The 25,296-nt window shown below is 31.6% G+C and overlaps 1 protein-coding gene across 2 annotated transcripts; it reads left to right on the top strand.

The window, feature by feature from the left end:
- The first annotated feature begins 4,524 nt into the window (after positions 1–4,524).
- On the top strand, positions 4,525–24,796 carry LOC132730317 (pyruvate dehydrogenase (acetyl-transferring) kinase isozyme 2, mitochondrial-like). 2 transcript variants are annotated; one of them, XM_060716203.1, is made up of 11 exons: positions 4,525–4,729; positions 10,589–10,730; positions 11,097–11,171; positions 16,758–16,821; positions 18,833–18,950; positions 19,689–19,775; positions 20,403–20,480; positions 21,071–21,147; positions 22,482–22,580; positions 23,203–23,433; positions 24,002–24,793. In XM_060716203.1, the coding sequence occupies exons 1-11, from the start codon at positions 4,627–4,629 to the stop codon at positions 24,179–24,181; spliced, it is 1,254 nt and encodes a 417-aa protein (XP_060572186.1). In that variant the 5' UTR covers positions 4,525–4,626; the 3' UTR covers positions 24,182–24,793. The 2 variants fall into 2 exon arrangements, with proteins under 2 accessions (XP_060572186.1, XP_060572185.1); XM_060716202.1 differs by lacking the exon at positions 4,525–4,729 and adding an exon at positions 4,977–5,326 and having other exon boundaries at positions 24,002–24,796.
- The last annotated feature ends 500 nt before the right edge of the window (positions 24,797–25,296 follow it).

Genomic DNA, 25,296 nt, shown 5'->3' with positions numbered 1-25,296 from the left:
TGTGTTTATGGTAGGTTTATTACCTTACGTGTGTTTATGGTAGGTTTATTACCTTACGTGTGTTTATGGTAGGTTTATTACATTACGTGTGTCTATGGTAGGTTTATTACCCTACGTGTATTTATGGTAGGTTTATTACTCTACGTGTGCTTATGGTAGGTTTATTACCTTACGTGTGTTTATTACTGGACATTAATAACCATTTCACGAGGTAAGTTGATGCATTTTTTTCTAAATGCGAAATAATAATCATCTTTCCAGCTTATTTTCAAAATATAATCTAGGGCATATTGTCGATAAGTATCCCGGTGTATATTTCAGAGGTATATCTTGAACGCGTATCTTTTTAAAACTAACAATGTAGTGATTTTTATTTAAAGGCACATTATGCCTCAGAAATCCTTTTTTATTAAATTCTTTACTAATTTTAAATACATGTTTAATAATGTTTTAATAATGGATTTAGAACATGTAAGATATTTAACAGCTGAAGAAAGTAGTGCTGAATGTGCAGTAATGTGTTGTAAAGGTAGCAAAATGTAAATAAATAGTATTTTGACTTCCATACAAAATACTAATTCATTATAATTATACCAATTGCCAGCAAAGCAAAAGATATAAAGATAGTTCATTTATATAATATATGGCAGATAAGTATTTTTTGTGAAACTTGTAACAAGACACCAAATATTTAAAATTTTGAGAAATAAAAATGATAGCATTTCTGACGCATAATGTGCCTTCAATAATTACGCTAGAATATTATGTTCATATACGTGTACTGATTTACTGAATGATTTACTGGTCAAAATCTCATGTAAAACGAAGGCATTGTTTAAAGTAAAAAAACAGAATAATTTGATCATTGTTTCAGATTTGTCCATGCAGAAAATGGCGATTACTTTCCACTGGAGTCAACACTTTTATAATAACTGCATTTTCAGGTTTTGAAAAAAAAAGATCGAGATGATATATAAATATTTAAAAAAAAGTTCTGTAGATTGTTTTATGTTTTGTTTTGCTCTTTTTCAGGTATGCTCATTTTATTATTTGAAATAAATAATAAACTGGGCATGCGCGAGAAAGTGTACTGATACCTCATTTAGAGCACCCCAAAGCGTACTGATACCTCATTTAGAGCACCCCAAAGTTTTCCAATACCGAAATTTAGAGAACGCCTATCTTCAAAGGAAAGTTGTGGCGGTCATGCGATAAGGTAGGTTTATTACCTTGTGTGTTTATGGTAGGTTTATTACCTTACGTGTGTTTATGGTAGGTTTATTACCTTATGTGTGTTTATGGTAGGTTTATTACCTTATGTGTGTTTATGGTAGGTTTATTACCTTACGTGTGTTTATTTCAGGTTTATCAGCCCACGTGTGTCTACGGTAAGTAAATCATATTATATCATTATGAAAGGTATTATAATTATATTGCCAATGTCTATGGTATTTTTTTTGTTCTTCCTCTAACGTATGTTTATGGTAGATTTACTTGATAGCATGTTAAAGGGACTCCACCAAGTTTTTTTTTTGACATGACGGGACTGGAAATATTTTTTTGAGATTATTACTCCATCTGATGTAGGTCTATACCAACAAATTATGTGCATAATTTTAGATCATTAGCTCGGTTCATTTTTCCAGATAAATTGTTTTAATTTTCAAAAATGACCTAAAATTGAAAAGCGTTTAAACGCTTTTCGCTAAAATCGGACTGAGAATAACACACATACGATTTTCAGTTTATTTCTAGATATATTTCTTAATTATCTTTTGTATATATTTCCGTTTTAGGTGCCCCAGTTGATCTATGTAAGAAATAAAAATTTTATGGTTTTAGGCTTATGAACCACAGCGGAGTTCCTTTAATGGCCGGACCTTTATTTCCTTACGTTCTCGCGGTAGTCATGTTAGATGAATCATTTGTTTCTCAGAATCAAATTAGATGCCACTTCATTGTTTCTAATACCTAACCTATACTTAAAAGATCATTATTCTCCAGAAATGCTATTTTATTTCATTTCTCAAAAGCTTTTTATTTTGGGTTTCCAAAAAGTTACTAATTGTCCAATACCTTGTTGCCTATTTGCAATATGGCAATAAGTACAATCTATAATTTAATATGTTGTATGAGAGTCAAAATACTCCTTTTTACATTTTGCTACGTTTATGACAAATATTATTTCACATTCAGCGCTACTTTCTTCCATTGATAAGCATTTAACATGCTCTAAACCCATTATTGAAACGTGTTTGCCCTATCTAAAAAAGTAAGAAAACAGTAGCTAATCCTTTCATGAACATAATGTGCCTTTAAAACAATTACTATATATACATTTAATTTATTTGAATATGTATAAATATTATCTGAATACATATAAATATTTAATAAATATTAAAAGTATACATATAGACAGTTTGAGAAAAATTATTGGCATTCTGAATAATCGAACAAGACGTATGATTCATTTAAAAATTGGGTTACCTCCCTTTGCTTGCAACAGTTACTACTTGCGCATACTTTCGGGGTTTTGTGATCATTATAACTTTGCTGTTGTTTTTTTTCCTTGCATGGAACAATTTCTGTCGTGCGCAACTCCTTCTATACAATTTGCAGGGAATTTTGTCCAAACTTTCAGAAAAGCTTTGTTATCAAGTAACCTGGCGCATAGTATTTTGATAATGTTTCACCCATTTAGGGCACTCTGTTGTTGTTTTTTTCCTTCCATAGAAAATATTTAAGTTGAAAAACTTGTTTTATCGCATTGCGATTTTTCTTGTTACATATTATTATTATTATAATTATTATTATGCATGCATGCTGCATGTGTGTGTGTTGTATAAATTTTACAAGTTTTGACAAAAATGATATTTATATGTTCTGCACACGATGTTTTCTGTCATTATTTTGTTAAAACTATTCTCCAGTACTGTAGATATGTTATATCTGCCATGGCTGCTTGGTGATGGATGTGTATATTTGAACATACATGCAGATATGTGAAGCTGGCGTCCTAGCGGCGTGAAGTTGACGGCCTAGCGGCCCTGCGGCGTGAACGACGTGAAGTTGACGGAACTGGGTAGCGTGTAATTTTGCCGATAAAATCAAGGGAATGGATAATTGTAGTCTTAAAATTCTGCTCCGTACAGGTTTTCAGCAGGACAACTTTTTAATATGTGATCTGCTACAAGTTTATTCATATTTAGGACGAAATCTGCTATAGTCTTATTTATATTTCATGACAAAATCTGTACTAATGGTACAGTATAGGTTAGACGGATATACAAAATGTAAATTAAAAATATTAATTACATGTATAAGAGAAAAAATATTTGCCACATTTGATCTATATAAATCATTCTGAAAGATCTGACTCGAAAATATTTTTCTAAATTCTTATAATTAGGCCTACGTAATTTGATTAATTAGAAATTTTAAAATCGATATTTTAATTAATTAGATCATATTATACAGTAGCCATCCTGCATAGATCTAGAAAAATCCAGTTCTGTCCAGATGCGCTTCTAGAATAACAATGATAACGACCGATTTAAATCTGTTTTCTACATAAACAAATTATTTCATCCGTGTCAAGACAAAAGAGAAAGGGTTGCCGATAAACAGTGGAATTTTTTTAATCTATTTATAGCATTGATATATATCCTGTCTCGATTGTCCTAAAATGGAAGAATTCTCAACCAGGTCATCATCATTAAGTATGATCGAGTTTCGCATTTAAAGTAAAAATCTTAATTTCTGAAATTACCTAGCTCAGTTTTGGCGGCTTAGACACAAACTTTACCTCATACATGACCAAATTATAAAATATTTCGTCTGTCGAAAAGAAAGGCATGGTGGCGACTTAATACATGCAGTTTCCAAATATTTCCAATTAAATAATCTAATACACTTCAAGTTGTCACTATGCAGCTTAAATTTATATAAATATGTTTAAACTCGAGTTATTTTAAGCTCTGAAAAATCTGCTCTTGTTTTCGTGTGTTAAACATACTGAAAATTGAGGAAACGGTTGTTTAAAGCGGACCCTGGATGATATACAATGTTAGCACTCTTTGCATGCTTATTGTGGGCTGTTGCCCTCACCCTCTCGTGTCTCCCGTTTTATTATAAGTTCATTTTCAAAACTTCATCAAAAAAACACTTTGAAACAGATAAGCATTGATCTGGAACACAAAAATGTTTATTTTTGGTCTTATATTTAGCTCCATGCAGTCGTAACTTAACATAATGCTTGCACGTACACTCATTAAGTTTTTGAGTCCGCTAAACTAGATTCTACCCAATGTCAAAAGTTAAAATCGATTTAATTAACAAGAAGTTAATTAAATTTTAATTTACAAAGATGTATATCGAAAAAAATCACCGTATGTGTTTATAAAAAATTGCGATTACGACATCGTTCAAATCACGTGTCAAATCCTTTTGTATATTCTACGGACAAACAAATCGAACGAGAAAAAATTTCCGATGAAGCCCAACTATATCCAAATGAAAATTTTCCACTACGTCACTCGCATACATAATGTTATGGAGTATAGAAATAGTCGCAGTGTGTGTGAGGAAATAATATTAATTCTAGTGTTAAACAAAATTTGATACAAAATGAGATTTGGCAGGGTTTTGTTTCAAAGAGTGGCTGAACTAGTGGACCACTATTCGCAGTATCATCCGTCACCATTGTCGATGAAAACGCTTGTGGATTTTGGTAAGTTGCGCTGAACCCGTGTGTTTTATTTGTTCCCTTCATGTTACCCCCGGGTGTGAAATGTTCTATTTTAGGTAAAATTATTTTTTTACTAAAATTTTTTTCTAGAATTTAAACCAATAAGACTTTTAAATCTTATTTTTTGATATGTTTTAAATCGAAATCTTGTCGAACGTGATAGATTTCCTAATTTTTTATTCATTTTAGTTAAAATTGGAAACCTTATGAAGGTGAAGGTCACACTTCCGGATGAGAAAAAAAATAAACAACATACCTTGAAAAGCGTCTATTTTCTTGAATGTTTCAATATTTCGCTGTTTGAAAAAGTTTTTTAGTGCTTACAAGCATTGTATATGTAGAAAGTCATCATGACAAAATTGTTAAAGACCAATTTTATTCTTGAGCATAACATTAGAAAAATCTTCCCTAACTCGAGTATGACATTGCAATTTCTGCAAATAAGAAAATATGCAAGTAAAAAACCTCGAATAAATAGCTTTGTAAAGGACGGTATGAGTTCTAAGGTTGCAAATAATTTTGATAAATTTGCTGGATTCAGACCATCTGCGTTGTCTCTTCAAAAACTGATAAATTTTGGTGAGTTTCTTTATTCAGATATTTTAAAACTGATAATCATTTTTGTTATGTTTAATATAAACCAGATCTACTGGTCAGGGACCATCAACCGGACACTTTTTGTACATTTTTCTATACAAATTTCATAATTTTAAAGCTAAAGGTACGAAAATTTGACACAGTACAGCTAGGTTCTTCTCCTAACTAACAAACTAGTTTGTTTAGTTCTGATTATGTTGACACTTATATCCGAGGCCCGTCAAGGAGGGTATCAAAATTACCTAAATTGTACATACTACAGTACCATGCGTCCGGACAGATATGTAATAATGTTGATTTAATTCAGATAAAAGCTTTGGTGTTCTTTTTTTTATTTTTAACATGACACACAATATTTCAGCAGCAAAATTGCTGAAGTTTTGGATATTCTATTGTTTACTTTGCAAATAATTATTGCTGTTATATGAGGTCAGGCATTGCTTTCTTGACCCCCAAATGTCAACGTCAACATTCTTGAAATAGACATTAAAATATTACCATTTACGGAGATTGAAATAAATTTATTTACTTAATTATAGAAGAAACATGCATTTATTGTTGATAAAAAAAGTGACTGACAACCACTGAACAAAGAAAATTCTAAATCAAGCATTTTCGGGCCATCCGGGTTTGGTGGTTGTCCAGTTTTGGTGGTCCCCAACCAGTATGCATTCTGTTAATTACATAGTCTACATGTACGCTTTCAATACTTTGAACAACTTCAATCATTTCATTCGGGGACAAATAAATATGAAGCTCCTAACCCCACAGCCTAGCTAGTCCTGTAAATGTATTATGTACACCTCATTTTCAAATGTCATAAAAATCTTCTCATAAACAGTTAGAGAAATCTATTAAACCAGTTAAATTTCTAAGGAAATAATAAACTTAGTATAATCAAAGGGCTGCAAGCTCTGTGATATTTTCTGATCTTTGCAATTTAAATCGTACTGTATATCTGTATGTTTGTTCCTGTATAAGTTTATTTTTATGTACTATAATTCATTTTGCAGGGCACCAGAGTTTGATACTAACGGAATTTTGCATAACTAGAGTTGCATCAAAAAATCATTTATGTTCATTTTTTATGATAGCCACACTTTATCCTTGGATATCGTGGCTATTTCCTTAACAAAGACACTATAAAAAGAATTAAAAAAATGTTGACTCGACTGGGATTTGAACTCCAGACCTCTCACACACTAAACGAGCGCGTTACCACTGCACCACGGAGAAGTTTTAAAATCAGAGGCTGAATAAAATCCAGTCATTCTAAATTTAGAATTTCCATTGCATTTCGGGTTTTTAAAACAGCACAGGCTGAATAAAATCAAGTCATTCTAAATTTAGAATTTCCATTGCATTTCGTGTTAGGGTAATTTCGAGGTATTTTGTTCAGGGTAAACCTGTTGTTTAAAATTGAAGTAAATAATTTAGCAAAAATCTTCTCGCCCAAACAGTCCAACATGTAGAAACTATATATTCAACTACTCGGCAGTCAGATTAATTTGTGTAGTATTCGGTAATCGACATCGCTAAAAATAGCATTTTCATTGATTAAAATCATATTCATCCGCGTAATTTGTGAGTGTGCATTTACTGACAATTCTATAAGCCAACGCTACTTTTAAAGTTTGAATGTGTAGTAAATTGTTGGACACTTGTAACAAAAAATTGTTCTTTCTTTTAAATTGCTGGTTTTTAAGCAGTTTTGAGTGAGAACTAATTTGCGTTGTTAGGTCTGTTAGGAAATTTTGTGTTAGACCGTGGATGTTAGCTATGTATTTACTGATCTGCGATCAGAAAATACAAAAATTGCTTTCTTCTTTTTAAAAGTACAGGTTTAACCGTTATCACATGTGATCATACACATTAACACAAAATTCAAACTCGAACTTAAATTTTGAAAATTCATCTGTCTGACTTTCTCAACTGGCGAACACTAACATTCATACTTAATTTATGGTTTGTTGTTTAAAATGCCAGATACTAAATGGAATACTTGGAACTATCAAATTATTATTTATTGTATTACAGTCACCTTCCGTTATAGACCAATTAACTTAATGCAACTTCACTTTACAACATCATAAAAAATTATGCAAAAATATGGGCATGACATAGACACAGAAAATTGTTAACATCAAGTAATTCAAATATACGGTACATTTTTCCGTGAATTATTTGTCATGCTGAGACTTTAATTACACAATTACACATGATTTCCTTAACGTTATACAAATATCATATTGCATATCTGCTTTATTTAATAATTGAAATAGAACTACACTTTCATTTTGGAAACACAATCAAAGCATGCAGATCAGATTCTGTAGGGACTTTGTCACTTTGATTTATACTGTATAATACATACAATGTTGTCTGCAATATATGGGAATTTACAATTCATATCCTAACTCACGAAAAAAATATAGGGAAAATGTGAGACCTACCCCAGTCCAGGTACGTATTTTAATATACGTACCTGCCCAGTCCAAGTTAATTTTCTGTCTTCATAACTTCATAAAAGTAGCTTTTTATTTGTGATAAATTCACTGTTTTGAAGGCACAAATTTATGTTATAATTACAAATATGGGCTTTTATTGCAAAAAAAGTAAAATTGAATGTTAAATAAATTAGCTTTATTTTTGTAAGCGTAATAAGTAACAGATTCATATTGTTTGCCCCAGTTACTGGACAGCCAGTATACATGTTAATATAATGTATGATTAAAAAATTGATAATATATTTTTGTTTATCATAGCAACAAACTGTTTGAAAATTATAAATTCTATTAAATTTTATTATCAATAGACTTTAATGAAAATTAAGTGCTACTGTCTGAAATCTAGGCCATGTGGAGAATTCAGAAAAAAGGTGTTTACAGGTCATTGCATTGTTTGATAACCTACTTTTAAGCTTTTCTTTGTTTATCATGCAATCAATAACTATTGACTACATTCAAAGTCTTTTATATAGTCATGTAAACGGTTAACCTATCTTGTCTTTAAGGCGGACGCGGTTGACAAAAATATGAACTACAGTACACTTATTTATGACTGTTTCAAAGTAGACCCAAATTTATGACACAAATTGTGACAATTATGAACAGTTGCAATGATTGTATGCCATAGATTTGTCTGTTTAAAGCTTAATTTTAGATGATTTACTTTAAACCATTATTTCAACATTGTGATAATTTATAAGTTTTACTGTATTAAAACCTGTCTTAAATGTTACTTAAATGACTCATTTCTTCAAACAGCAGTTGAATATCAAAATTGCTCACAAGAATTGTTTAATTCAGTTACAAGGAAAAAATGCTCCTTCACTTAGATATTGAGGGTTGACCACAAAACTGCAGTAACTTATATTAAATAAAGAAGGTGTTACAATTGTTTTGCAGTCAACTGTCAACATGCAATTTCCATTTGAATTGATCTGTTTGATTTATAAATTAATATTTATATTGCAAAAGATGGACATTGAATTATTTTTCCATTATTGTTTTATTAATTTACTATTTTTAGCATGTTGTTACAAATCATCCATATACTAAGTTCTATTATGGTCACTTTCACTTTCAGTAATGCCTATTTAAAAAATGATGCAATATGTAGAATTTTGAAATAATATTATTCAAGGGTCACTTTTCTTGTTATTTTCCCTCCTTAGTCAAACTGATTTTTTCTTGATCTAACGTAAAATGATTAGTTACATTTTAGACTTGATGGTCAATATTTATGTAAGATTAACTGCCCATTGTTGTATATGATATAATTATACACATGAACATTCTATTTCATGACCTAAATGCAATCCAGAGGAAACTGGTTATTTCCTGTTAAAACATATCTGCATTTGTGACTATAAATAGGTTTTTGTTTGTATAAAACAAAGAAAATGTATTAAATTAAATACCTTGCTGAATTTTTTAAGTGCAAGTGTAATTAAAGACATCGAATTTGTGATAGATATATAGTTCACCCACTATAGCTGAATTTAATTTTACATATTTTTGTCTATTTATAGATAACTACAGCTGTTTAATAGTGTGAGGGGCCCACAATGGGGAATTATATATATTTTTACGTGCACCTGATCAAAATTAAATATATATCATATAAATGAATATGTTTGAATTTTTTGATATCAAGACAAATAAATTTGCATCATTAAATACACTTATTTGCAGGAAAAAACATGTTCTTGATATTTTTGTTATATTACGACTGTCCAAAAGAAGGAAAAAGAATGAAATAAAAAAGATTTAGTGTTTGATTCACTCCCTAGTGCATCATCCACTGAATAATCATGGTCAAAATCTTAAGTCTTATTTATTTTCCACACAAAAAATACATTATTGCTTAGCATTTTATTTATTTATTTGTTTGTTTGTTAAATGTTTGTTTGTTTGTTTGTTTGTGCAACAGATGTGTCATTTATGAATTCTCTGAGGGATTTTGTATTGTGAAAAAGCAGTCATTGAGAGTGGGCAGTCTGCTGGGCTAAGCCCTGTGTATACCATAATATGATGGATAGGTAGAATTATAAACAGGTTTCTTTATGTTCAAAAGAAGCCTAGGCTATTTCATGAAGTTACTTTATTTAGGCAGTTTGATATAAGGATCTCCCATAAAGGAATGTAAAAGAAATAACAAAAAACAGCAGGGTCAACCATGAATATTTTTAAAAGTGTTTTAACCTAATTTTCACATCATAATGCAGTGACTGGCTTCCATTAACCCTTAAAGTGCTGGAACTGAAAGAGTAAAGCCTTTGCCACCAGTATAGAACCAGGCCAGCCTGCACATCCATGCCACCAGTATAGAACCAGGCCAGCCTGCACATCCATGCAGTCTGTCTGTCTCACCAGGCTCTAATTACTCAATGTTGGCTGACAAACTTTATTTATAAATATACAAATTGATATCCCTAAAATTGATCATGGACATTCCCAAAAATGGAAGTGGGACAAGTCCATTTAAATTATTCAGGATGTTAAGGGTTAAGTTCCAAAATTTAAAAGTCAAGAGACATTGGAAGTCAATTATTATAATAAAGGTAAAGAAGGAAAAGCAATATATTTTGGAAGTCACAAGCCAAAAACAGGAGTAAAATGACTCACAAACTTTCACTTATGGATGCCCTGATAATGAAACCTGTTAATTTACCAGTAATATACTGTATTATGTTTTGTGATACCTTATAATATGTTAATTTTACTTTTTTAAATTGTTCAGGTTCAAAGACTGGTACAGAGGCCTCATCGTTTGAATTTCTACGTCAGGAGCTGCCTGTACGACTGGCCAATATTATGAAGGAAATCAACCATTTACCAGACAATCTTCAACAAATGCCTTCAGTTGCTATGGTCAGAAACTGGTAAGTAACCTTGGATGAATTTATTGTGGGAAAGAATTTTATTATCATAATATGATATAAAGCTTAGGAAATTTTCACCTTTATATCACCAGGGGCATATATAAGCCAATTCGCAATCTATATAGCCTCTTTATTCCAGATTAAAAAAAAATTGAAAGCTATTGTTTATACATGTATGTATGTATGGCAAATATATAGTTTGTTTCTTTTGAAGAAGGTATTCACTATTCAGCAAGTATTGTGATTCTACTTGGCCATCAGATTGTGGAGAAATTTCACCACCAGATCATTGCAATGTGCAACCATTATTTCTATATACATGTTTATGTATATATTATACTTACATATCTCTATATTTTATTACAGGTATCAGGCAAGTTTTACAGAAATACTGGAGTTTGAAGATACCGTTAAAGTTGAGGATAAAGACAAACTAGCAAAGTAATTGGCAGTTTTAACACATTGATTTATCTTTAATTATAAGTATATATAATTGCTTATCTTTGTATATAAAATACTTAATCTCTGGATATATATCAATTCTTACTGGAACCACAGGTGATATTCCTTTGTATATAATGAGACCCAGACCATTCCGCATGCAGGGCTATGTATCCACAGAAGCAGCCCTGCCCTAAATTTTTGGGGGCTATTATACTTTATTGTATATTTGCAAAAGGGGAAGAAAAAACTTGATGTAAATCCAATTTTAGGGGAACACTGCATAACTTAACAGTGTCTATTCTAGGAGTGGGGATGGGGGATTCACTCCTATTTTTAGCTCGACTTTTCTATGAAAAGGGGAGCTATCCTACTCGCCCCGGCGTCGGCGTTGGCGTCACACCTTGGTTAAGTTTTTCGTACCACCCCACTTTATTTCAGAAGTATTACAAGTATGGCTTTGAAACTTACCATACTTGTTCACCATCATAACCTCCATCTACAGACAAGAGTACATAACTCTGTCAAGGTTTTTGACAGAATTATGGCCCTTTTTTGACTTAGAAAGTGTATTGAGCTTGGTTAAGTTTTTTGTACCACCTCACTTTATTTCAAAACCATTGGAGGTATTGCTTTGAAACTGACCATACTTGTTTACCATCACGACCTTCATCAACAGACAAGAGGACATAACTCTGTCAAGGTTTTTGACAGAATTATGCCCCTTTTTGACTTAGAAAATACATTGAATATGGGTAAAATCCACTTATTGCCTTAACCCTTTGAGATATTGCTTTGAAACTTTTAATGCTATTTCACATCATTACCCCCATCTGTACGCAAGAGAAGGTAACTCTGTCAAGGATTTGTTTTAAAAATTAAGGCCTTTTATCGACTTAGAATCTTGGTTAAGTTTTTAGTACCAGTCCACTTTTTGACTGAACTGTTTGAGATATTAATTTGAAAGTTGGAATACTTGTTTACAATCATGATTCCCAAACATGTCCAGGAGAAGGTAATTCTGTCAAAAAAACTCAGTTTTTTTTTCTTTCTTACCAGCCCTCTTTTGACTTAAACATTTCAAACTTTGCTGCAGTGTTCAAGGGTATCACACAATTCAGTAAAATAATTCTTCACTAAATATCTTAATGCTCATGGCCATTGTTCACTTTAAAAATACAGAGATTCTTGTATTGCCTTTTACTGCAAAAACTTTTTTTATTGGCAAGCAATAAAAAAGTCGAGCGCGCTGTCTTACGGACAGCTCTTGTTGAGAATTCCCCCCTATTTTTTCAAAGGCAGGGGCAAAATTTTACATAGAAAAAGAAGGTAGAAAATCAACAAATGTAATAAATTCTCACCTTTCAATAAAAATCCCCCTTGTTTTTCAAATCCTAGAATAGACACTGATAATTATAAAAAAAATTCTTCGGACAACCCGCCCTTAAACGGCCCCCTTTTATAGAAGGGAAAAATAGCCTGGCATGTCAGCATAGTCTGACCAGGTTTTATACTACTCAATGTTTGCTTAGTGAGCAACACTTAGATATCTGTTAATTTGTGACGGGACTATAGCCATAAAGTTTGATATCAAATTGCCTCATAATTGTTATTTTGTTAACCTGATGGGGTTTTTTTTTCTCCACTTAAAATACTTTTTTTGATCATATTCTGAGATCATGCAATGTATAAAACATTCTATAAATTATTGAATGAATCCACATGTTTTTCTTTTTGCCTATTATGTTTACATGAAAACTTGAGCAAGTGTCCTTAAAGGTATTTTCTAAAAAAAATCACAATGTAGGCTTGGCGTTATTTCAAGAAATATATTTTTTTGTGCTGTTAAGTTTTCAATCAATAACTGAATAAGGAAATTTTTAGTTTCTTTCTTTTCAAGATATAAAGGATATTGAATGAGTGTAAGCTTAATACTGAATTTATTGAACGAGTTGAATAATAATATGCGAGCCTCTGGCCTTAAAAAACTAAACAAAAACAGAACTACCGTATATATATTGCATAATGGAATTGTATTAAAGTCAAATTGACAACAGTAATAAACACATGTTATGTACAATGTATAATTATTATTAAGAGGATATTTTTTCGTTTGAGTGAAATATGGAATATATTTTCACGAAACATGATAAAATGCCACATATTTTTCACGAGCCGGGACAGTTTTGACTCCGCCCACCTTCATATTTATATTTCATATTTATTTTTAAAAAATATGAAATATATTTGACTGATATAGCACCATATTTCATGGGTAAAATTAGATAATAAAACATATTTTCTCTTTCATTTTGAAGAATTTCTTCAGTTGACAAGTTAACTGTTTCTTCAAAGTCTAAAACTTTTGCTTAAAAAAGAAGTGACATCATATTAACATTGATTTATAATCTTATTATCCCCAGCAAAACAAATTATGTAATGCTATTTAATTTCCGTATTGGGGATAGGTACATGTACATGTAGGTCTTAGTGACTAATATTGATTATTTACTGGTCTCAATCAGTTTTGAAACCAGTTATTTCCTGCTCTTCCAGTCAAAACATGTGTATATTGGGAAAATTACTGACTGGCTTTAGATTTATTGAACAGTCACCGACCTTGAATCAGAGGCATTTAATTGTGATAGAGAATTTATTGATAATAATGGTATTTGAAGGGTCTGTTGTACTCAACAATTAACATAACATAATAATTGATAATGTATTAATCGTAAGACAATTAATATTGCTGTTTAACTACTTTGTAGAAATTTAAAGATTTTATTTCTTTTAAATATTTGAAACATTATAATCATACATGTGTATGCTTGTAATAAAATGAAGGATTTATTATTGATGTTCTATACAACTGTTAGTTATTAAGGCTCTACACACCTATTGAATAGGCAGGGTGTCTTTGTTTGGGGCTTAAGTAGCTTGGGAGAAGGGGGGGGCTTAAGTAGGGGGGGGGGGGCTTAAGTAACTTGTAGTAAATGCATGCTTAAATGTCTCCCCAATTTTTGTCAAAAAAAAAAACAACAACAACATTATTAAACCTCATTTTCATCATTTTCGTTTTAACAGATAAAAGTTTCCAAATGATACTATTCATCAAGGGGAGGGAATAATAATTGTTTACTAGATTTAAGTTTAATCATAACATATTAGTTTAAACTTGTTAAGATATAAAAATCTTATCATGGAAGTCTTTACTTTCCTGCATTTTGTATAATGGACTTGTTCGGCTTGGAATTTGGAACTGTTTAACTTGAATCATATTCTCAAGGTCATACATGTAATAATTTCTCATTTATTTAACTGAGAGGCCAAATGTATCTAGAACCTTATGTACATGCTGGACAGGCATTTTGTTACTGTAGCACACTGTAGACTTATAACAAATTGCAAAAAATTGCAATTTAGCTTATATTAATTATGGTTGATACATGTGCATGTACTGTACTTGATTCTATATTGGTTAATTGTCTAGAGATTGTATATTAATTAATTGTCTAGATATTTTTCTGTGAAACTTAAATAAGACTCATGATTAATTTTTAGCTCGACTATTCGAAGAATATGAGAGCTATTGTAGTCGCCCCGGCGTCAGCGTCCGCGTCGGCGTCTGCGTTGGTTAAAGTTTTTTGTAAAGTCAAATATCTCAATTATTACTTGATATATTCAATTGAAACTTACAATAGTTATTTATAGTAACAAGGTACATCAGATTGACAAGTTGGATAACTCTGCCGACAATATTGACAGAATTATGCCCCTTTTTAACTTAGAAATTTTGGTTAAAGTTTTTTGTAAAGTCAAATATCTCAATTATTGCTTGAGATATTCAATTTAAACTTAATATTTATTTATAGTAACAAGGTACATCAGATTGACAAGTTGGATAACTCTGCCCTACCATATTGACAGAATTATGCCCCTTTTTAACTTAGAAATTTTGGTTAAAGTTTTTTTGTAAAGTCAAATATCTCAATTATTGCTTGAGAATATTCAATTGAAACTTACAATACTTATTTATAGTAACAAGGTACATCAGATTGACAAGTTGGATAACTCTGCCTACAATATTGACAGAATTATGCCCCTTTTTAACTTAGAAATTTTGGTTAAAGTTTTTTTGTAAAGTCAAATATCTCAATTATTGCTTGAGATATTCAATTAAAACTTACAATTCTTATTTATAGTAACAATGTACATCAGATTGACAAGTTGGATAACTCTGCCTACCATATTGACAGAATTATGCCCCTTTTTTAACTTAGAAATTTTGGTTAAAGTTTTTTTGTAAAGTCAAAATATCTCAATTATTGCTTGAGATAATTATTCAATTGAAATTTAAAATTCTTATTTATAATAACAATGTACATCAGTTTGCAAAAATTGCATAACTCTGTCTGCAATATTTGCAAGAAATTATTTGCCCCCTTTGAAACTTAGAAATTTTGGTTAAAGGTTTAAAAATCTTCAAAGATATTTACTTGAAATTTTTACACATGCACTTAGGGTCATAATTGGAGGGCATAATTGTATGTCACTGACCAAGTTCCATAACTCTATCTTGCATTAAGGCTGATTCATATCCCCTTTTCTACTTAGTCTCTTGGTTAATGTTTACATGCAAGTTTTACATATCTCAATAACTATTAAAGATATTATATTAAAACTTCACATATGCATTAAGGGTCATAATTGTAGGTCACTGACAAAGATCCATAATTCTATCTTGCATTTTCGGCTGATTTTTCTCCCCTTTTTCAACTTAGAAATTCATGGTAAAGTTTTGCTTGTAAGCTGTTATTTCAATAACTACTGAAGGGTTTTGTGCCTTTTTTGGGACAATTTTATGCATTCATAATAATAAAGCAGTGATTTACTTGATAAAACGTCTTAATAACAAAGCTTTTTGTACCTTTTCTGTCAAATTTATGTATTCATAGGTAATTAGTATTATTATACTCAATAAAAATCCCTTGTGACATTACCTTCCAAATAGTCAAGCCAATTCTGTATAATTAGACTCTCTCTAAGACCTATAACATGAATTTATAAAAAAAATTAGCCCTTTTTTGAGCTTAAAAAATTTAACATTATCAAGACTCTTTTACTATCAAGCACTTAGAATAGTCGAGCGTGCTGTCCTACAGACAGCTCTTGTTTGACATGTACACAATATTGTTAAGTTTTAATAATGGAATAGAATAGAAGTCAGTTATGCAATTCAGCATTTCTTTTCTGAACCAGACTGTTCATTATTTTGTAGGGTTTTGTTTTTCTATTTAATTGAAATTTTAATAATGTTACATACCGGTAATGTAAGTGGTTGGTTATATTAAAATTAAGCAGTTCCATGCTGTTATATGCAAATGTATGTGAAATGGTAAAAAGCCAGACTGTATAACATTATACATGTACCATTCCGAGATAAAAAAAAACAAAACAGCATGCAAAACAGTCTATTGAAAACCCTCCCTTAGAGTTATATAGGGAGTATAGCTAAATATTTGATTTGATTTTAGTGACTGACTTCTTAAATAATAATGATTTAATAAATTATGTTTGTGTTTTCAGATTTGCAGATGTTCTGGTCAAAATTAGAAATCGTCATTCAAATGTTGTAGAAACAATGGCTCAGGTAAGGAACAGTTTTACAAGAAAAATTTCACTGTTTTAATGATTGTTCATAACAAAACCAATGTTTTTAGGAATGACTGTCTTCGTACTTTAATCATTCTCGTGAGGTCTTCCTCCATTAGTAAGGCTGGAAAGTCACCATAAGGCATATTATGGTAACACTGTCTTTCTTAAAACCCAGCATGCGCAGGTGCGAATCTCATTTCATGTAAGGAAGCTATCTAGATAGCTTAGGGTGATGACTAGTTGTGTTAAGATCTATTTATATGTTGTTGTCTTTTAAATTTTCTACTATTGTTAACTATACCAGTCAATAGAATGTTTAAAAATAAAGAATAACAAAGGTTAAAGTTCAACAACTGTAGCAAAAGATAGCACAGTGACCTAGGAAATGATAGTGTAGTCTGCTTCAGATAAAGATATCACATTTGAGGCCACTGAACTTGTTAGTGATGAAGTTTTTTCCCCCAAAGAACGTGTATTTAGATATCAGTATTTGTCTGCATTATTAAATTATATAATGTAGTTTAGTTGTGTGCATTTATGCCCAATGTGATTTTTTTTTTTGTTGCGCCAACACATTATAGGTCATATGGCAACTTTCCAGCTTTACTGGTGGCGGAAGACCACAGGTGTCTCTCTGTGCATTATTTCAGGCCTTCCTCATATGAAATGATCCAAAGACCCTTTTAGGATTCCAACCCATAACAGATAGGTGCAAGTGGTTTAAAGTCAACGGCCTTGTCCACTTGGCCACTGACACCCCTATATTATTCTCTGAATGTATATCAAACATTTGTCATTAAGCCGTCAAGGTCTGGGTCACAAGGTGCGATGGTAAAAGACCATTCCATCAACAACTAGAATTGTTGACAAGTTACACTGTAATGGAACCTCTTTTAACTTCTATTCTTGCATAAATATTGCACAAGCAGGTATCCTATGAATTTTTGTCATTATTGATTATCTTGTCTTTTCCAAAGAAAAAGTCGAACTTTTATGATAGCTGCAGTGTAATTGTTTATTGTTGTGCAAAACTTGAATGTAGCCCATTATTCAAATATTTCAAAAAGTGCCAACATAAAACTTGGAATACTTGCAGTTTTTAATACTTTGATATGAGACCTGGCTTTGTAAACAAATTACTGGATTACTTTGAAAAATAAATCGAAATCAAGACTTACAAAAGCAAACATTCCATATGTAAATATGAATGTAGTGTTATCAAAAACATGTTTGCATACATGCAGTGTTTTGGTTTGAATATAGAACAGTGACCTTCTAACTAGTTAATCTTGAAGATAATAACATTGCATTTAAGGTTAAAGGTCAGACATTTTAGGATAAGAAGACTAAAATTGGTTAATAGGTGAAGGGTTTTCTACAGTATATCATTTGTGTATAAGGTCAATATCTGCATTTAATAAACATTTATTTTGTGTTTAATGCCATTTGTCATGTAATATTTGAAGCATTATTCATGAGAGTTTTACTTTTGGGGCCAACCTATTTCCATATAATTGGAGATAATATATTGTTGAAATTATAATACGTAATTTTATTTCATGCAATTTAAAGTCAAGTGAGAAATGAAAGCATTGGTGCTACAGAATGCTTTTAGGCCTTACTGCAGTGTATTTAAATGAAGGAAAAATAAGAAGATGTTTATAATTTATTCTATGATGCTTTTGATTTTAGTGTAGAAGTTGTAATATACTTGTTGAGAATTTCTCTGGTGTAAAATCCAGAGTTACTCATGAGATACCACCTTGTACTTGTAGGTTTACTGAGTGCATTATACTGTACTGTACAGTATTCACTAACAACAACTATCAACCACCTGAATTGGTTTTAAATCAACCCCCCCCCCCCCCCTAAAAAAAAAACAAACAAAAAAACTTATTGATTTGCTTATTACATAAATTTGATTATAGATAAAACCTAGAAAATTGTTTACAAACCTACTGATTTGCTTATTATCTAATATAACATAATGAATTGTTATATTTCAGGGTGTAATGGAGTTGAAGGATGCATATGGGGACTCACGGACAGACAGTCAAATACAGTACTTTCTTGATAGGTTTTACACTAGCAGAATTAGTATAAGAATGTTAATTAACCAGCATGGTAAGTTTTAATCTTTGTATACTTCTTATATCTATATTAGCCAATCTATATGTTTGATTATTGCCTGACTGCAGCTTTTAACACATTGGCCTTAAGTAATATTCAAAGGGCATTATCTAATATAGCCAAATTTAATATGATAGGGTAATCTTTTACAGATCTTTTACAGATAAATGTGTGCCTTTTCTAGATATGCACAATTGTATAAACATATTTATGATCTAATATTTTTGTCTTATCTTAGTAATAAAGCCACCAGATGCTATGCAAACACTAAAAGGGAGCTTATATTTGAGACCCAATTTTACTTACATTAAGCGTGTGATGTAGAATTGAAATTACATAAAGAGATAAATGTAAAATTTGTTCATGACAAAATACTATGATATTTAAACCTTCTTTAATCAGGCAACTTTTTAATTCTTACTTCCAAAGAGAATACTGTATTTTAGCTTGACTGTTTAGCTCTTAACCTACTAAATATCTTAAATTGACATGTCCATCTCTTGACCATCATATTTGGGGAAATTTTGAAATGAGAACTGACTGAATAGCAAACAGTGCAGACCATGAGCAGGTTGCAAGAATGTGCTGGCTGGTTTTGGTATGCACTGTTCACAATCGTGGCTTTGGTAGATTCAGTCAAAGCGAGCAGGCTAAGTGTTTAATAATAATGGAAGATTTGCTATATTGTTTTTTCCACATTTTTACGGGAGAAATGTGTTGTTATAATTTCAGCATTATTATATGGTGATGAGTTAGCCAATCATCCTCAACATGTAGGTTGTATAGATCCTAACTGTGATGTTCTCGAAGTCGTACGAGGTAGGTGGATACATTTGTTACTTTGGAGTGAAATGGCATATGTTTAATAAAGGGAACCCTTAACATCATTGATTTGGAATAAGTGTCGCGTTACAGGATCAGCTATAGGTCTGAATCTTGTCGTGGATATCAAATTATTTCATGTAAGAAAACCATGTATTAATATTTGCCTGGTCATTCCTGAAGTGGTCAGGAAGGGGAGCACTGAAGTTCTGACCTCACCACTAAAGCTGGAAAGTTGATACATATAGTATATGATCTTCTATAAAGAAATAATGAGTCAGAAATTGTCCAGTGGAGTATACTAGCTGGTTTGCCCTTCAACGCCTCTCTAACACAAACCACTTCTTATAGCACCTTCATTTTCTACTGATATCTTAGATGTGTTTATACTTGCCATAGACTTCATCCTAAGTTTGGGGTTTATGTTAATTGGGTCAAGGTCGCTAAGATTTTAAAAGTTTTGACTAATTTTCATTGTACTAAGACCATGTTTTTAGAGTGGTCAAAATGACATCAAGTAGCATTGTTTTCTGTAATTGCTTAGCTATAGAATTGAAATAGTTTGTTTTTTGTAATTTGACTTGACGAAAATCTTTCCAGCACATGTTTATATATATTTTTCAGATGCTTATTCCAATGCTAGATTTCTATGTGAACAATACTATATGATATCTCCTGATCTCAAAATTGAAAGCTATAATCGTAAGTATTTACTTACTACTATAACATATATTGACCCGTACCCTGCTGAAACTGATACCGCCTCCGTGGTCGAGGGGTTAGAGTCGATGACTTCTAATCCAGTTAACTCTTTGGCGTGGGACCTCTTTGGCGTGGGTTCGATCCCCGGGAGATGCTTAGGTAGTTTAGCGCGGAGGAAGGTAGTCTAGTATTGGTGTAACTCTCCAGGAACGATGGTTAGGAAACTACCCGCCTATATGACTGAAATACTGTTGGGAAAAGGCGTGAAGTGAAACAAACAAACTGAATTCTAGTAGCCTATGGCCACCCATGCAATATTCCATACACATGTTAGAGCAAAATGAATAATAATTAAAAAATTATTGATGATTATAAAAGCAGAGTAATTTAAATAATAATTAAAAAATCAAAGATACTTTTTGTAATTTTACAAGCATAATAATGAAAAAATCATAATTATAAATGCATAATTATAAATGCAATCAGTAATTATATAAAGGTTTTGCATTTAATTTTGTATAATATTCTTATTGTGCAGTTGATCTAAAAATAAAATCTATAATAAAGTGTGCACATATATTTTATTCCAGCATATGAGAAGACCGACTCTGTAAGACTTGTATATGTGCCATCACATTTGTATCACATGCTGTTTGAGCTGTTCAAGGTAGGGTGTAATATATTGACTCGCTATTTATTACTGAGCTAGTATTAGCCACTAGCTGATAAGCCCTGCCTAAATTCAGCTTGAATCACGTCGATTGTAGTAAATTAGTTTAGAATGCAGCATTGCTGAAACTTTCTTCCAATGCCATCCATCAACTATAAAGCCATTGCTTCGCACTAGTATTATAGAGACGTAAGTGGTACTTACGACCTTATATGACTGATTCAGTTTCAGTATTTACAAAGGTTCTGTCATAATTTGGTCTGATCCCCAGCTCTCTAGACATAATATTTAAGCCAGAAAACAACAATAAAGGTCGTATGTGCACTTTGGATCAGAAACATAATCAATGAGCCACGTCACAACAAAACCAACATAGTGCATTTGCGACCAGCATGACACGGCTCATATAAGGTCGTAACTGCAGTCTTAACATAGGTACACAACATTTTGCTCTTTTTTGTCAATATTAGCTGGTAGTTTTTTTACGCAATTGCATAATTGTACTTTTATAACTATCAATTATGATTTTTATTACAATCTTTCTCCTTTTAAACACAGTTGTCTTTTCGATTTCACATTCCTATGTGAAAATTAAACGGCGACTTTTAACTAAATCTCTGTCATATGATAATTGATTTTTTTTACCTCCATTTTGTTTCATTTTTCTTTTGCATTTTTTTTTCTCATGACCATTTGGTTTAGTATTTATTAGTTGCAAAATACCTCTTTTTTGAAAATGTCTTTGATATATTTTCAACTAAATGAATTTTGTGCATGATAATGCCATAAACTGTATATATGTAAATTGTTTAAACTGGGACAGGACACTCATAAGCTTTCATAGCTTTCTGCCCAATCCCAAATGTATTGTGTAAATATTGTTCATCATAATGTAAATATATCGAATAAAATATGTTTAAACCAAGTGCAAAAGACCATGTTTAAAACACTTTTTGTATACTTTTGACAAGTTTTTTTTTAAAGAAAACCCTAGTAGATTTTTCAAATGTTCAATGACAAATGAGCCGCGTCATGACAAAACCAACATAATGGGTTTGCAACCAGCATGGATCTAGACCAGCCTGCGCATCCGCATTGTCTGATCAGGATCCATGCTGTTCGCTTACCAATCCTATTACAAGTAGCAAAACTTATAGCAAACAGCATTGATCCTGATCAGACTGCGCGGATGCGCAGGCTGGTCTGGATCCATGCTGGTCGCAAACCCATTATGTTGGTTATGTCGTGACGCGACTCATTAATGTGTAGGATTTGTAGGCTTGTAGCTTTAGGGGATTTGTCATCGTTGTCTATCTTTATTCTTCTTTCAGAATGCAATGAGAGCTGTGGTAGAAGTGCATGGGGACAAAGCAGAAATACCTCCTGTAGAAATAGCTGTATGTAAAGGGAAGGAAGATCTTACCATTAAAGTTAGTTCATGACTGTTTAAATATCACAAATTATATTCAAATTTACAAAAAAAAAAATGTAAGTTTTTTTGTATATGATTTAACTTTGTAATGGCATTTTATATTACTACAGTCATTGCTGGGACAGAGGTTCTAAAATATGTGGGAATGGCGAAAGATCAAAACAAGTTCTTTTACATAATGTGTGGTACATTAATCAAAATGCTAAATTTATGGACTAATTTTCAAAGAAAAAGTCAAGCTATAGTGATCACTGTAGCATTGTTGTTGTGATGGTGCAAAAACTTTAATGTAGTCCATTATTTAAAAATATAAAAAGTTACCAACATAAAATTTGGAATACTTACTTATCATAACAAGGTGCAGTTGTTATACAAAGGGGCTTAATTCTGAAAGTAATATTTTTGGAGTTATGCCCCTTTGAGTATTTGTCAACACCATATTTTTGTTCTTGTTTAAGCATAGAGTACTTATTGTATGGGAATATTTATTAGAATTTTTTTTTCCAGTTTGAAAAGTGCCGACTCTGCATATTGAGATGTTAAGATTTAATTATCGTGCTTAATTATCATGCTTGTTGTATTTTATGGTTCAATAAATGATAATTTTTCATGCTTTGCAGGTGTCTGATCAGGGCGGTGGAATAGCGTTTGGAAAAGTGGATCTGTTATTTCAGTATATGTATACAACAGCACCTCAACCTCAGCCGTCACATTGTCGGGAGGGTTCGGCCCCGCTAGCAGGATACGGTTATGGTTTACCGTTATCAAGACTGTATGCTAGGTATTTCCAAGGTGACCTTGTCTTAAATTCTATGGAAGGCCATGGTACAGATGCTATGATTTATTTGAAGGTATGTGTCTTGAAGTTACATATGTTTATGTTACATATTTCATGATTTTCTATGGCAGTTTCACTATTACTTTAGTGTATTGCTGTAATGGTAATGTTTAATTGAGGTATCCTTGCAGCGTGTGCTTAAAGTTAATTATCTAATTCATATATTGTTTGAATTTTAGATAAAAGCAATATTATACATTTAAAAGTATTATACAAGTAGTTAATATGACTAGCCATAGACTATGACTTAAGACATACGAAAATTCATGAATAGTATATTTTGCTAATAATACATGTTTTTTTGTGGAGGACATGTCCTCAGACACTTGAAGACATAAGATTTATACTTTAAAATAATATATTAAAGGGGAGTGGTGGCCTATTGGTTAAGTTGTCTGCCTCTCAACCCATGGATTCAAGCCCTACTTGGGTCACTATCATGTTCCTTCATATGACACCAGTACTGCTTGGTTCCAGGAAGTGGACTCAAAAAGAGATTAATGTTAGTTGCAAAAACTTATTTCGCAATCAAGCATAAATATGTTTGAACTATATTAAAATTCTCAAACTCTGTTTCACAGGTGCTATCTGACGAAGCGAATGAATGTCTACCAGTTTATAATAAGACAGCTTCACGTGTATACGAGTCAGACACGCCAGTTTCGGATTGGAGCACACCCACACCTTGGACACAAAATCCATCACGTAGTTATTCAACGTATGTTTTAAAACGGACAATGAATCCAACAGTGAACTCATGAACATGTGGTTAGAATTTATAGAAATATGTTAACCATGTGTGTCAACCATAACACTCGTTTTCTTGGAAAGGAGTCCGTTTGTTCACGTATATAAGTCTGTGTTTGAATAGCAACAAGAATAAATGTGACATTCACATGCTTTTTTCGAGTCATTGAGACGAAGTTTTGTGATGGTTCACCTGATTGTGGGAATTGTAATGTAGTTTAAATGTTAATTAAATCATGTTAGAAATTATTTGACTGTACAAACGTTCTAGGAGAACAGCTGTATGTCAGTCGCACCTGATCAAATAATGAGAAGAAAAATCTACAAGAAATAAAAAACACGAGAGATATATATTTAGAAAAAGAAAGAAAAAAAAATTCCTGTTAACCAAATTTGTTATTTGAAGAAATGTTCATTTTCTAGATAAAAAAAGTACTGTAATGCGTTTATAATTTTTAGATATTTGAGTTTATCAAAGATGGACATGCATTTCGTGTTTTATATGATAACACAGCGCATTTGTAACCTGAATTTTCATTGGACGATTCTACCATTTACATTATTTGTATATAAAGTTGCTATGAATCTATGAGTTAATTTTTAAATTTTTTATTGAAAAAAAAAACAAATTTTCTGCATTTTAATATTGTAAACGCTTTTTATGTAACTCAAACTTTGGTACTAGCTAAGAACCTAAATAAAATGTTATGTTGAAAAGAAAAATATATATTTGTATCTGATCTACCAATAGGCGCAGTGAAGGAGCTCTGACAAGAATCTGTTCACTAGAAAAAACAAAGCATAACCAACTGATTTACCTATAATGGCAAGCTGTATATATAGTTATATGGGTTATTTATTTTCTTTAAAGAATATATATGATGTTTATATATTGAGTTCAAGTCTGTAATATGTACATGTCTGTAAAGTAATTTCCAGTCACAGTAATTTTTTTGTGCATAAATGTAGTAGAGTTGATAAACTCCACATTCTGTCACCGAGTGAAAATTTTCGTGGATTTATTGAAGAAATGTGGTGCTAAATAATAAAGCAATAATTTAGGACCTGCTTATCCCCCTAATCTTTGAAGGTCCATATTGGCTTTGAGTAAAAAAGATTTGATCTTAAA

Source organism: Ruditapes philippinarum, unplaced genomic scaffold (genome assembly GCF_026571515.1).
Source record: "Ruditapes philippinarum isolate M1 unplaced genomic scaffold, ASM2657151v2 ctg1145_1_1_1_1, whole genome shotgun sequence".
In the NCBI taxonomy this organism is placed as follows: Eukaryota; Metazoa; Mollusca; class Bivalvia; order Venerida; family Veneridae; genus Ruditapes; species Ruditapes philippinarum.
The sequence above is the reverse complement of the archived record's forward strand: the minus strand, read 5'-3'. Positions and strand labels throughout refer to the sequence as shown.